General features: G+C 55.5%; 2 protein-coding genes across 2 annotated transcripts in view; one reads left to right on the top strand and one right to left on the bottom strand.

Moving 5' to 3' along the window:
- The window catches only part of SND1 (staphylococcal nuclease and tudor domain containing 1), a 484534-nt gene that overhangs the window by 42896 nt on the left and 427889 nt on the right, over positions 1-13749 (bottom strand). The gene's annotated exons all lie outside the window — the stretch shown is intronic.
- On the top strand, positions 9412-12285 carry LRRC4 (leucine rich repeat containing 4). Its single transcript, XM_075557712.1, has 2 exons — positions 9412-9850; positions 10018-12285. Exon 2 carries the CDS (start codon positions 10118-10120, stop codon positions 12071-12073), a length of 1956 nt encoding a protein of 651 aa, XP_075413827.1. The 5' UTR covers positions 9412-9850; positions 10018-10117; the 3' UTR covers positions 12074-12285.

Here is a 13749-nt window from a genome sequence, read left to right as displayed (position 1 = left end):
TCAGGGGAAAATTCACTGGAGCAAATCTGAATGACAGGCATAGACATAGACACACGTGGGCACAGATGTGTGCATCTGTGGGCCCCCTCACTCTTCTGCTTGCTCCTTGCATAATTCAACTGCCAAGGACCCGTGTATCCCTGGAGACCTCCATGAAGCTCTTTCGTACACCGATCTTCCAGGGGCTTCCCTATGTCATCGATTCCAACGCAGGGTGACTCTGTGGGGCACTCTGGACAGAGAACAGGGTACGGCTGTCCTATAGGGTTTCCATGGCAGCAGACTAAGGTGGCCCAGTAGCTGGTGGGTTCCAGCTGCCAACCTTCCCGTGAGTGGCCGAGTGCTTGATCTCTGTGTGACTAGGGCTCCTTTGCACGGGGGTTGGGCCAAGACCTGGAAATAGGACACACAGGGAGGAGGTAGAAGGGATGGAACCTTGAAGGGATTGCAATCGAAGAGTTCAAACAGAAGAATGTATAAATTGTTGAATACAGAATTAATGACTTGCTCTCTAAACTTTCACCTAATAGTTAAAAAAAAAATCCAATACCCCCCACCACACATTTTTGTACAAATAAGATTATCCTTACTTTACCCAGGCCTAAAAACCAAAACAAAATAAAATTGAAAATGAAGCTATTCACTTTGTACCTACCCTTCAAAGAACCAGAGTAAGGCTAGGGTTGATTCGATCGGCTATCTGCACTCGGAATCACATGGGCCATCCAAGAACGGCCTTGTTTCCTCTGAAATAATGAATCCACACAACAGATGTGCACCCCTCATGACCTAGATATTGGAAACCAGACAGGGCAAACCTCTGCGCTCACACACAAGCAAACTCCTGGAAAAAGCCTGAGAGAGAACGGAGAATGTTCGCTGTGAGATGAGGCCATGGTGGTTGGCAGAAGGGGGGAGCCCGGGTGGTGCATGGTCAGCAGTCGTGCTGAGAGGCTGCACTGTGCTCCACAAGGATTCGGCCTTGGCAGCCCCGCCGGACAGTTCCTGCTACTCTGTTCCGAGCCGGCACCTGCTCGATGGCAAAGATTTTAGTCATGGAGCACCTCTCTGAGGGGACCTGCTCACAGGAGAACATTCCAGACAGGAGAGGGTGATGAAAGCCCTCGTGGGCAGAAGCGGCTCAGATATTGCAGGAGAAGAACCAAGGTCAGCAGAGCTGGGGGCGAGCTGGCAAGGAGAGAAACGGACAGCACCGGAGCTCCGGGGTGTAGGGCAGGAGGATTCGGGTCCACAGGCGATGGAGCCATTTGGTTTCCACTGACATGAAGAAACGCAAGCACTTTAAACAAACAACAGAATCTGATGGAAGTGGCCCAAAGAGCACCCTGGCTGCTTTGACAAATAGATTCTAGGGAACAAGAGCAGAAACCTATCCCCTAAATAGGTTCTTTTCTGAACTCTGACCAAGGTTCTGTGGCTATGTGAGATGTGAATGTAACAGAAGGCTGGGGACTGGGTCCCCGGAACCTCTAGTGGTTTTGTACCTCTAAATCCAGGGACTACCTCAAACACATAAGACGATCTCAAAGATACAGCACCCTTTGAGCACAGAATGAGCAGTTCTAATGTAGAAGCAGTGCCAAGGGCAGACGAGTCAAAAACATAAGCAAAAGCCCAGGTCCTCTTACTAACTCTGGACTGAAGACTGTTTCTGCGTTATTTTCAAATCCGAACCGAATAGCTCCAGCTACTACTTGTTGTGACTGCCTGTGAAGCCCCTCACTTGTTTCTATCCCGCCACCATCACCAGGAAAGCAAGAAGCGTGTTAGCAGCCCATGTCACACACAAAGCACCTGAGGCTTAAAGAAGAAAGTGTGAGGGTGCGTCAAAAAGTACAATGGGGGTGCTCATACTCGCAGTTTACGCCAAACAAAAAGCATTCACACGTTTCTGTGCCCAGTGGGTGGCTTCAGACAGGTTCGCTCAGTGATCCACTTGCTGCTAGGTGTCCTCAAGGGCAAAGGGCCTGCCAAACAGTGGCTGCGAGGGGACTTGCTGGGCCAGTTAAGCTCAAGGCAGTGAAGTCAGCTCAGAGGCCATGGAGACTGCTTTTCAGGACCCCCAGGGGTCATGGTGATAGATTTCCTTAAAGAGCATAGGATTCTGGGGGTTCGTTATCAGGGAAGTTTAAGGACAAGGAAAACAGCATTGGCGAGAGAAGGGCAGGACAAGATCTGTTGGAGGAAGTCCGTGCGCCCGCTGCCCCATCACAGCAATGCGCATGCCCATTCTTTAAGAGCAGCAAGGGCGGTTCTACAAGAATTTCCCTAGGGAACCTGACCGCACCCACCCTCCCTCCAGGCCCGCTCTTGCCCCTTTAGATGCCTTTTTGGTGCCCCCAACTCCGAAAACATTCAAGGGATACGATTTGCGTCCCTTGAGGATGCCCGTACTGCCCCTTTAAGTGAAGCAGACTAGAGAGCATGGTGTTCTTTGGGGAAGGGTTTGAGAGATGGGAATACTGCCTTCAGAATTGTAATGGGTTGAGCCCGGGGCACATTGAGAAACAATAGTTCACATTGTGATATTTTTGTTTAAAAAAGGCTTCTATGATTTTGTAGTAATACATTTTTGACTTCCCTGGTAAGTTACAGAAGTATGTGCTAGGCTGAACTAGAACTTGAGCCGTATTTTCAGACGCCAGAGATAGGTTCATAAGTACTATGCTGTATTGTTTGATAGACTAGGCATAGGTTCCCAAATTTACCCTTTTCTGGGAAAAAAAATTCTGTGCCCTCCAGACAATTAACTTTTGTACTACAGCCCACAATCCAGGATAAAGTGTGGGTATCTGCTTCTGCAGTCCGCTTGGTGGTTCCCGCACCAGCCAGGGGCGGTATCGCCCACTCTGGGAAAACACTGAGCTCAAGGAATCACACAGAAGGTATCACTTGTGTAGCATCAGTTTGTAAAAATCAGGCTGAGGGGGGAAAGGTTTGTGCTTCCTTAGCCAAATATGAATTTCTACATACAGCGTGAGTGAGGGGATGTGTGGGTGCTGGTAGGTACAGAGCCCTAGATTAAAGATCACACGTATGGATGAGGGATTTGAAAAACCCGATCATACATTTCAGTTTGACATCTATGCCTGCTGCCTCTGATCCTGAGGGGACCCCCATCTCCAGTGAACAAGCAGCTCACCATTGCTGTGACTTAGTTGTGTAGCAAGGCCAAGAGGTATGTTTCTGACTAGTATGCTTGATGCTTCCCTCACTGTGGATAAAATCTAGACATCGTGAAAGAATGGGGACAGGACTGAGAGTGTCAAGAGAAAGGGGCAGTGTCCTCTCTGTCCTGCAGCCCGCTCCTTCTGTCATCTCTGCATCCTTTTGTACCGACTGCTGGTCCTCTCACTTCCCGGACAGAAGACCCAAGGGCATCATGGCTCCCACTGGACCCCCAGGAGCATGGGCAGCAGTCATCTGCTGTCTGTCAATGCCCTTCCACTTCCTCTAAGAGGGCACATCACAGCGGCTTCCAGATTCGACTCTGGACAGATGAAACTAACCTGTCACTATAGTGGGTTGGATAGTAGCAAAAGACATGTCCCCAGCCTTGTAACCTGTGTGACTCTTGAGATGAGATCATCCTGGAATATCCAGGTCAGCTTTAAATTCATCATCATAACAGAAATACTGGGGTGAGGGGGGGCAGTGGCGGCAACTGACCACAGGAGCAGGGACTGGCGTGACGCAGTCACGAAGCAAGGAGTGCTAATGGGCACCAGAAGCTGGAAGAAGCAAGGAGTGGATTTCACTCACCCTACCCCGGGGTAGAGTATAGCCCTACTAGATTTTGCATTTTGAACCCCAGAATTGTAACAGAATGTTTGTTGTCTGAAGCCACCAACTATGTGGCAATTTGTTATGGCAGACTCAGGGAACAAGTAGTATCCCTCACTTGTTTTGTGATCTTAGGAGAGATCCTTCTGTCTGCCAATAGGGGAATCTCATGGCGATCACCTCGCAGAGTGGTTGGGAGAGTTTAATGTGAGGAGTTGGGGAGGGTCATGTGCTTACAGGCCCAAGCACCTAGCGACAGCTGTGTCCGTGTCAGCATGATCATTGACTCCCATACACAGACCAGGTAAGTGACGGGCAAGCCCCATCCATGACCTGTAATTGGCCAGTGCCCTGCAGAGGTCAACACTTTCAAAGCTCCTGTTAGAGCATCCTGGGACTGGTTAGAGGCCTCGGAGGGAAGGGACGGTTGGAGGCTCCCCCTTCACACAGGCCTGGCGGTCCGGAGTGCACCAACAGAGCCTAGGAAATCAACCTCAGAGCAGAGGGCAGGCCCTTCCATCCCCCAGTTCTTTGCTCTTCTTTCTCATCAAGCACCCCACCCTCTTTTAGCCAAGGTCTTTCAAAATGGTTCTGGGCGGGACCTGTGAGAAGGATGTCTTTTTGTTTCATCCCTTCCCACTTTCTTAAGAGCCTTTGGGGGTAGGCACAGCAGCTTCAGGGGGCACTAGGGAGATGGGCAACTCTAAGGCAGCAGAATTGTCTTTCCCTTTGTGATATGGGAGGGGGGTGGCGTGAGTAATTGCACAGCCATAACCTCAGAGGGGATCCCAGGCGAGGGAAGGAATGCTTTTGTGACAGTGATGGGGCATTTCATGACTGTGACTCAGAAGGGGTACTTGTACATGTAGATGACATTGAGATGGAAATTCCTCCCTCCCTCTCTCTCTCACACACATATGCAGTGTATCCACTAGCTTAGGTAGGAGTGACTATTTCCATGAACATCATTTCTTAACAGTTTGATCATTACTAATTCCCCAATCAGCTGGCCTCAGTCCTTCCCCCTGAGGACAGTCTCCACACTAGACTTTTCCCTTCTAACTTCTTAATTGCCCTTTTCTTCGTTCTGTTCTTATCTCAAACAGAAGCATAAGAGAGAACAAAAACGGGAAGAGGCACTTGTGTAGGTTGTGGCAATCCAAGACGACCGCAGATGGGGATTTCAGGGTATAGGAGCATGCTCTCTGCCACCATGGGCCCAGCTTAAGGGTCACCCAAAGCCATGGAAAACAAGCTGCCAAAGACAGCTCACCTGGGGCAAGCCTTGGAGGGCACCACAGACATCTAGTGGCTACTCAGGAGATGGGGAGTGGGCCAGTCTGCGCCTTCCCAGGTGCCCCAGTATCTTGGCGGGATCCAGTAGGTCTGGATCCTTTAAGAATTGGCCCTTGGATGGTGACATTTCTGCTTCCGATTATGGATTTAAAGTTACCTAGGATGATAGGCTGGCTCTACCAGACCCATCTTTATCCCCACCCAGCAAGTAGAACCAGAACACCTTCAGAAGACAGGCACTTGGAAACTGCTCCAAGCCTCGGCTTTAAATGCCAATTGGCCACACCTGGTCTGTCTCCTTGACTTAGAAGCTGAGCTTGGAAGCCAGCCTCTTCCGTTAATTATGTGGCTTCAGAAGTCACCCTGGCTCTCTGGGCTTCATTAAGGGAACCTGTAAAACAAGAGGTTAAGTCCTGATGATCTCCTAGGTCCTGGGGAATGTGAATGTCCTGTGATCTATGAGCCTTTTTAGTAGCTAGGAAAACGGCAGGGTCTGATTTGCTTTGGCATGGAGGATCTCTTAAGTTCAGTGGTTCTCAACCTTCCCAATGCCGCCACCCTTTAATACAGCTCCTCATGTTGTGGTGACCCCCCCACCATAAAATTATTTTCATTGCTACTTCATAACTAATTTTGCCACTGCTATGAATTGGGCCACCCCTGTGAAAGGGTCATTTACCCCCAGGTTGAGAACTGCTCTTAGCTTAACCTGAAGGAAGCACTCCCTCAACTCCATGGCTCACTTCCAAGCCCCAAGGACCAGCTTCCCTTCACAGAGCAATGCATCTGAGGAGGGGGAACTGTGGTCTGAAGGCGCTTTCCAGTCCATTGCCTACGTTTGCAGATGAAGAAACTGGTGCTCAGAGCCATGTTAGGATTTGGTGCTTTTTTCCCCAGTGGCTCGAAGGGACCAGCGCTTGGGCTTCCCCATCCTGGCGCCAGGGTCATCCCGTGACACCAAGCTTCAGACTACCTACTAGCCTTGCCGTCTCCGGAGCCCTTTCCAGCACTCTGGGCGCTGCCGACCCTGTGTTTCTTCCATCTTGTCCACTTCCCTTTGTATTCCTCAGTGGCACCACACCAAGACAAAGAAGTGGTCTGAAACCAGGGCTGGCGCGGAGTTAGGGACCATGTCCAGATGGTCCTCGGGTTACAGTGCCACTTGCCGGTGCTGCCACGGGCTGTTTCCTCTGGTGCTCTACTTGCTCAGTGGGCCCACAGAGGGCAAAGCAGAGCCCCCCCTCACCCCCACCGACGGCCTGCACCATGCCACCACTATCAGCCTGTTCACAGAGAGACCAATGCTTTATTAAGTGCTGGCTTGCCCCAAGTCAGCCCATCCTGCTATAACCTTCACTGTCCAGGGGCAGAACCTTTCCTTTGCTAAGACTGGAGCTGAACAGATGGGGCCTGAGTTTGCCTGCACCAGCAGGAAACCAGCCCAGGCAGGGCCCTCTCTGACCCAAGGAGGGGCTGCCAGTGGCACTCGAGTGTGTCAGCCAGATCCTGGCCAGTCTTCTCTGGCACCAGACCACCTGACCAGCTCAGGGCCAGGTGTGCAGAAGGAGGAGCTGCTTGCTAGCAAGCGTCTGCTCTTCTGTTAGGCTGGGCCCACATGTCCTGGGCAGACAAGTGGGCCATGTCCTGCTTGAAGGCGAGCACCTACAACTGCTTTCTTTAGTGAAGGCTGCAGAGAGCTGCCCAGAGCCCGGATGGAATGCAAACCCATCTCTGGCTTTGACTGACTGCCATCTAGCTCATTTTTGCTCGTACTAGGGAATGATGACAGAAACAAGTGACTCGAGTTGTCATTTCTCAGCCCATCACTCCTATCCCTCACTTCTCTTCTCTCTCTCCCTGCCAGCTCCTCACTGCACAGACCCTCCACTGACTCTGCAGAGCAGAGACCTGGGCAGCTTTTGCTACAGGAATCAAACATTGGGTTCAGGGTCTGAAGACCTGTATTGAAACGCTAGTTTTGTGTATGACCTTGAACGAGTGACTTGCTTTCCAGAGGGTCAGTGTTTCTTCTGCAAAGTAGAGACCACTATGAAAGTTAAACCTTTCAGAAAAAAAAAGATAAAGTTATACCTTTCATCTACACCAAACTTGGCCCCCAAACTTGGCTGACCATTGGTGAACCGACAACCTAATGAATCAGATTCTCCAGGGGAAGAGGCCCAGGCACCTGTGGTTTCACTAAATCCTCAGGTGATTCCAATGGTCAGCTAAGTTTGGGGACCAAGGATGTACAGACAGCTCCGAGTGGATTCTCAGCACGTGGACAGTGCAGAGTGGATAAACACAGTTGTACGCGCTGAATGAAACCCGAGTTCTCATCCCACTGGGACAGACTATGGAGTCACATCCATGTCCTGGTTCCTAGACAACTGCGCCCTGCCAGGGTTCCAAGCCCAGCTCTGTGACTCCGGACAACATACCTTATACGATAACGGGTGAGTGACACACAGAGAAACAGACCAGTAGCTATCATCACATGATGCAAATGTGTAGTTTAAAAGATCCTGGTAAAGAAGGAATTCTGACTTGCTTACAATGGAACCGTATCCGGGACGTCACGAATTCCATGACAGATTTAACAAGGTTCGGGTTTCTGGACCAAATCCCCAGGGTTTAGCTACAGACCGCCCCGCCCCAACCCACCCGCTAGTAGTAGCTTTTTTGGGTGCATCGTTCCACTGCTCTTTCACTGGGATCTGTCAAATGCTGGGGTCTTCTCCAACTAGAAACATGGGCTCCGACACCCTTGCCCTTCCCAGCAGGCGCTGGCTACTCCAGATGGCCAGGCACCTGTCGGAAGACCCTCCGAGGTCTCTGGGTGCGGGCCAGTGGAAAGGGGCGGCCCTGCGAGGAGTGAGACCGCAACTCCGGGGAGTTCACCTCCATCCTGGCTGGCGACCGGCCGCCGCGCGGTCCCAGCTCGTCTTCCCCCGCCCCTCCCCTCCCCAGCTTCTCGCACTTGGTCGTTCCTTCCACTGCTTCCCAGCCCCGCAAGCCTCCTTAAGAAAACTAGTATCAACAGCCTAGTTAACCCCAAGGAGGGGCGAGGAAACCCGCGGGTGGTGGGGGGCAGCCGTGCCGCAAGCTGCGCCTCTGCCCGGGGTCCCCAGCATGCCGCTCCCAACTCCGAGTGGGCCGCCCGGGCTGCGCGTCCAGGCGCGCCGGCAGCGGGCGGGCTTGCGGGGTGGGGTGGGGTGGGGTGACGCGGTCCTGCCGGCGGCCGGCCAACTGCAGCCGCCCCGCCGCGGCCCTCCTCGCCCCGGGGCCCCGGCCCGAGCCCAGTGCGCTCGGAGCCGGAGCCCCAGCCAGCGCGGGGCGGAGGGCGGGGGCCCCCCAGGCCGCACCAGCCTATCAGCGGCCGCCCAGCGGCTCCCTCCGACCGGACCAAAATAGCTGCGAACGCCTGCGACTTGCGCGGCCCTCACTCGCCGCGCGCCCGGCCCGCCGCGCGCCTCGAGGGGCGGAGGGCCGCGGGGGCGGCGCGCGGAGGCCGCGGAGGGAGGCGCGGGCTCGGCGGGCGCGCTGGCCGGCCCGCGTTAACCCCTCGAGGGCAGGCGGCGGCGGGCGCGGCGGGCGCGCAGACGGGCGAGCACTGCATCACGCTAATCTTCTCCCCGAACAGTATGCGTCAGCAGTACATTCACGTTCCGACTGAAGGACAAAAGGATGAGAGAGCGGTCTGCGCGGCTGCCGCCTGCACCACCGCGAGCCCGGCGCGAGGAGGAGACGGTGGGCGCCGCGCGCCGGGGGCCCGCTGCTGCCGCTAGCCGCCGGGGACCATGTTCTCGGGCTCCGGAGCGCTCCCTGCCGCCGCGACCCCCGCTGCTCACGCCGCAGCCCGCGCGCAGCCCGCCCTCTGAAGGCGCCGCGCTCGGACGCCGCGAGCTCGCTCCCTCCGCCCCGAGGCCGGGCGGGCAGCGCGCCGAGGGCCCGGCCGTGGCGGGGGACGGCGGGCGGCCGCGCGTTCTCGGGGGCCGCCGCCGGCCCCGCGCCCGCCCCCGGACTCCCTGAAGGCCTGCGGTGCGGCGCGCTTCGCCGCGCGTTTCCCGGCGCGGACCTGGTGCGGCGCGCCCTGCCGCTCGGGGCCGCCGGGACTGCTGCTCCCCGAGCCCGGAACGCGGGCTGGAAACTCCGCCAGTTTCCCTTTTTAACCCTTGCGCGCAGGCCCAGGCCGCGAAGGGGGGGTGTGTCTGGGGAGGGCGCGGAGCCGGACGCCTCCTCTTAACCCTCGCGGCCCCGCGCGCCGACGACTGCAATCCGCGGCGCCAGGCGAGCGGCCGACAAAGGAGAGCGCAGCGCAGCGCGGCGGCCGGCCGGCCGGCTGGCTCGGGCCTCGCTCCGTCCGCGGAGCCGCGGGCTGGGGGCGCCGGAGGCGCACTTTGGCGATGAAGCGGCTGCCCCCTAGGCTGGCACGAGCCGGTGCCAGGGTCCAAGGACAAAGCAGGGAAGCGCTGGTGGCGCTGTGCCCCGGGCGGAGGGGGGGGCATGCACCTGCATAGCCCGCCGGGCCTCGGCTCTCCCGGGTGCGCCTCAACTCCGCGGCTTCGCCCGATCTGGCTCGGGATTGACTAGAAGCCATTTTGTCTCCCCCACCCCGCCCCTCCACCCTCCCTGCCCCCACCACTTCCCCCCGTTTTGTTAATTAAAACTAAGAAGTGAGAATGGGAAGGAGGTGGCCGGGCCCCGTGGAGAAAGCTTGAGGAAACCAAGCCAATCCCTTCCTTCCAAGGTAGGTGCCGGCGAACAGGGTGGGGAGGGTGCATGTGGGATAAAGTCCTAGCTTTGGGGGCCGGGGAGGTTGGGGGGTGGGGGGATTGGCCGAGCTAGTTTGGCGTGGTGGCAGTGGGCTGGTGGGTCAGCTCCATCTCTAATCGCCCCCTCCCCACCCTTCTCCAGATGGAAAGAGGCGCTCCTAGCTGGCTTAAGCCGGGGTAGGGCTGGTTCTCCTTCTCGGGCCACAATCCCAGGCGATGGTGAATTATGAACGTGCCACACCATGAAGCTCTTGTGGCAGGTAACTGTGCACCACACCTGGAATGCCGTCCTGCTCCCCGTCGTCTACCTCGCGGCGCAAGTGTGGATTCTGTGGGCAGCCATCCCTGCTGCTGCCTCCGCTGGGCCCCAGAACTGCCCCTCCGTCTGCTCCTGCAGTAACCAGTTCAGCAAGGTGGTGTGCACTCGTAGGGGCCTCTCTGAGGTCCCCCAGGGGATCCCTTCCAACACCCGGTACCTCAACCTCATGGAGAATAACATCCAGATGATCCAGGCCGACACCTTCCGCCACCTCCACCACCTGGAGGTCCTGCAGCTGGGCAGGAACTCCATACGGCAGATTGAGGTGGGGGCCTTCAATGGGCTGGCCAGCCTCAACACCCTGGAGCTTTTCGACAACTGGCTGACCGTCATCCCCAGTGGGGCCTTCGAGTACCTGTCCAAGCTGCGGGAGCTCTGGCTCCGGAACAACCCCATAGAGAGCATCCCCTCCTATGCCTTCAACCGGGTGCCCTCCCTCATGCGCCTGGACCTGGGGGAGCTCAAGAAACTGGAATACATCTCCGAGGGGGCTTTTGAGGGGCTGTTCAACCTCAAGTACCTGAACTTGGGCATGTGCAACATTAAAGACATGCCCAACCTCACCCCGCTGGTGGGGCTGGAGGAGCTGGAGATGTCCGGGAACCACTTCCCTGAAATCAGGCCTGGCTCGTTCCATGGCCTCAGCTCCCTCAAGAAGCTCTGGGTCATGAACTCGCAGGTCAGCTTGATCGAGCGGAATGCCTTTGACGGGCTGGCCTCGCTTGTGGAACTCAACTTGGCCCACAATAACCTCTCCTCTCTGCCCCACGACCTCTTCACCCCACTGAGGTACCTGGTGGAGTTGCATCTGCACCACAACCCGTGGAACTGCGATTGCGACATCCTGTGGCTAGCCTGGTGGCTTCGGGAGTACATACCCACCAACTCCACCTGCTGTGGTCGCTGCCACGCTCCTATGCACATGCGAGGCCGCTACCTGGTGGAGGTGGACCAGGCCTCCTTCCAGTGCTCTGCCCCCTTCATCATGGATGCCCCTCGGGACCTCAATATCTCAGAGGGCCGGATGGCAGAGCTTAAGTGTCGGACCCCCCCAATGTCCTCTGTGAAGTGGCTGCTGCCCAATGGGACAGTGCTCAGCCACGCCTCCCGCCACCCGCGGATTTCTGTCCTCAACGACGGCACGCTGAACTTTTCCCACGTGCTGCTCTCGGACACTGGGGTATACACATGCATGGTGACCAACGTGGCAGGCAACTCCAATGCCTCGGCCTACCTCAACGTGAGCACGGCCGAGCTCAACACCTCCAACTACAGCTTCTTTACCACGGTCACGGTGGAGACCACCGAGATCTCGCCTGAGGACACGACGCGCAAGTACAAGCCCGTCCCTACCACGTCCACTGGCTACCAGCCGGCGTACACCACCTCCACCACGGTGCTCATTCAGACCACCCGTGTACCCAAGCAGGTGGCGGTACCCACGGCAGACACCAATGACAAGATGCAGACCAGCCTGGATGAGGTCATGAAGACCACCAAGATCATCATCGGCTGCTTCGTGGCTGTGACTCTGCTCGCGGCCGCCATGTTGATCGTCTTCTACAAACTGCGGAAGCGGCACCAGCAGCGGAGTACAGTGACAGCCGCCCGGACAGTTGAGATCATTCAGGTGGACGAAGACATCCCGGCGGCAGCGTCGGCATCATCAGCGGCTCCTGCCGGTGTATCAGGTGAGGGGGCGGTAGTGCTGCCCACAATTCATGACCACATTAACTACAACACCTACAAACCAGCACATGGGGCCCACTGGACAGAAAACAGCCTGGGGAACTCTCTGCACCCCACGGTCACCACCATCTCTGAACCTTACATCATTCAGACCCACACCAAGGACAAGGTACAGGAAACTCAAATATGACTCCCCCCGCCCCCAACTTACAAAATGCAATAGAATGCACACACATACATGCACACAGTCACACACACAAAGACAACAACTTTTGTACAGAGCGGGGAGAGACTTTTTCTTGTATATGCTTATATATTAAATCTATGGGCTGGTAAAAGAAAACAGATTATATTAAAATTTAAAGACAAAAAAATCAAAAGAAAACCTATTTTCTAACTTGTAAGTTCTATTTAAAGGGGGTGGGGGCAGGGGACCGGGGCCACCTTGTGGGGTAGAAGCCACAGTCAGTTTGCTCTCCCTGCTGCCGGCAGGGACTTCTGGCAGAAGGGGGAAACTGCTTAAGACAAAAACCAACAAGCAACATCCCCAAAGAGGTGGAGCGCGGGGTGCCGAGGGGGCGGGCTAGAGAGACGGAATCGGTCCTTTTTTAGAAGCTGCTCCTTAGGATACAGGAAATACCCATTTCTACAGACATCTTTCTTAAGCCGAAAGCCGTCTTTGCAAATTTATCTTAAAAAAAACGGGGGAAAAAATTACCCAAAAAAAAGGGGAGGAAAACCCCTCCAAATCCATTAAGCATTTGTACTGTGCCAAAACATTGACAGGCAATAATTTATTTCCCCCCCCCTTTAGAGACCAAGGGGCAGATAAGTCTGTAAGCATGTTAGGTAGGAAAGCACCTAGATTTCCAAGACTCCGTGCAGGGAGTGAGCGGGTCTGTGTGTGCCCATGTCGCCGGCTAGAGCACTGGGGCACGCATGTGCCTCGCCTGATGGAGCTCCAGGGAGGAGGACAGTGCAGGCTCAGCAGCCGCTCCCACTGCACCAGATCCTGCAGCTGGCTTAACCCCCTCTGGGCAAGGCCTAAGTGGAGTTTCCCGTCCCCCCCCCCCACTCCCCACCCCAGGTGGCAGCCCCTGAGAGGGCAGGGGAGCAGAGGAGATGTACTCTGGAGGCCCTGGATGAGCCCCCGGGGTCACGTCCACCTGTTGTTCTGGGCGTCTGACAAATGATTGTAGACAATGATGGCATCTGATGATTCTTTTAAAAGGGTTTGTTGGTTTTAGGGTGCTGCGGGGGTCGGAGAGGTGGGGAGCTTGGGGGAGTGGAAGCTTTTCTCATGCTTTCCATTTGGTGACTATTCTAAATGCTGATTCATTAGGGGTTACTCCAGCTGGTATCAACTGGTTATGGGGACTGGCTGGGAGGGGACTGCCCGTGAGACCACCAGAAAGGGCTCAGGCGTGTTTAAAGAGAGGCCGCCTTTCTCAACCAGGAGGGTGTACAACCCACAGTGCCAAGTGGCACACGTGTGTCCCGAAGGGGCTGCAGGGAAGGCTTCCCTCCCCCAGGCCTCCTCCCAGGAGGGGGTGCAGCCAGGGGCGGGGGCGGGAAGGCAGCGCGTGTGCTCTTATTCTGGTCCGTTTTATGATGTAACTTCTTTCATTTATTATTTTAGCTTTAAAAGGAAATAAAGGGGTCCGTTTTGAAAGGGGGGATGGGAGGGGGGAATGCCAACAAGAACACTGATTGTAATGTGAGAAAAGTGTATTTTTGTATTTTAATAAATATTGTTCAATTTTTAATCCAATGTCCCCAAAGGGTTAAATTGCATAAGACCCTACATCCATAGGTTCTCCTAAGCAACCAAGGCATTTGTTTCCAGGCTGAGAAAAAAAGAAGGGG

This window comes from Tenrec ecaudatus, chromosome 9 (assembly GCF_050624435.1).
Source record: "Tenrec ecaudatus isolate mTenEca1 chromosome 9, mTenEca1.hap1, whole genome shotgun sequence".
Classification (NCBI taxonomy): Eukaryota; Metazoa; Chordata; class Mammalia; order Afrosoricida; family Tenrecidae; genus Tenrec; species Tenrec ecaudatus.
The sequence above is the reverse complement of the archived record's forward strand: the minus strand, read 5'-3'. Positions and strand labels throughout refer to the sequence as shown.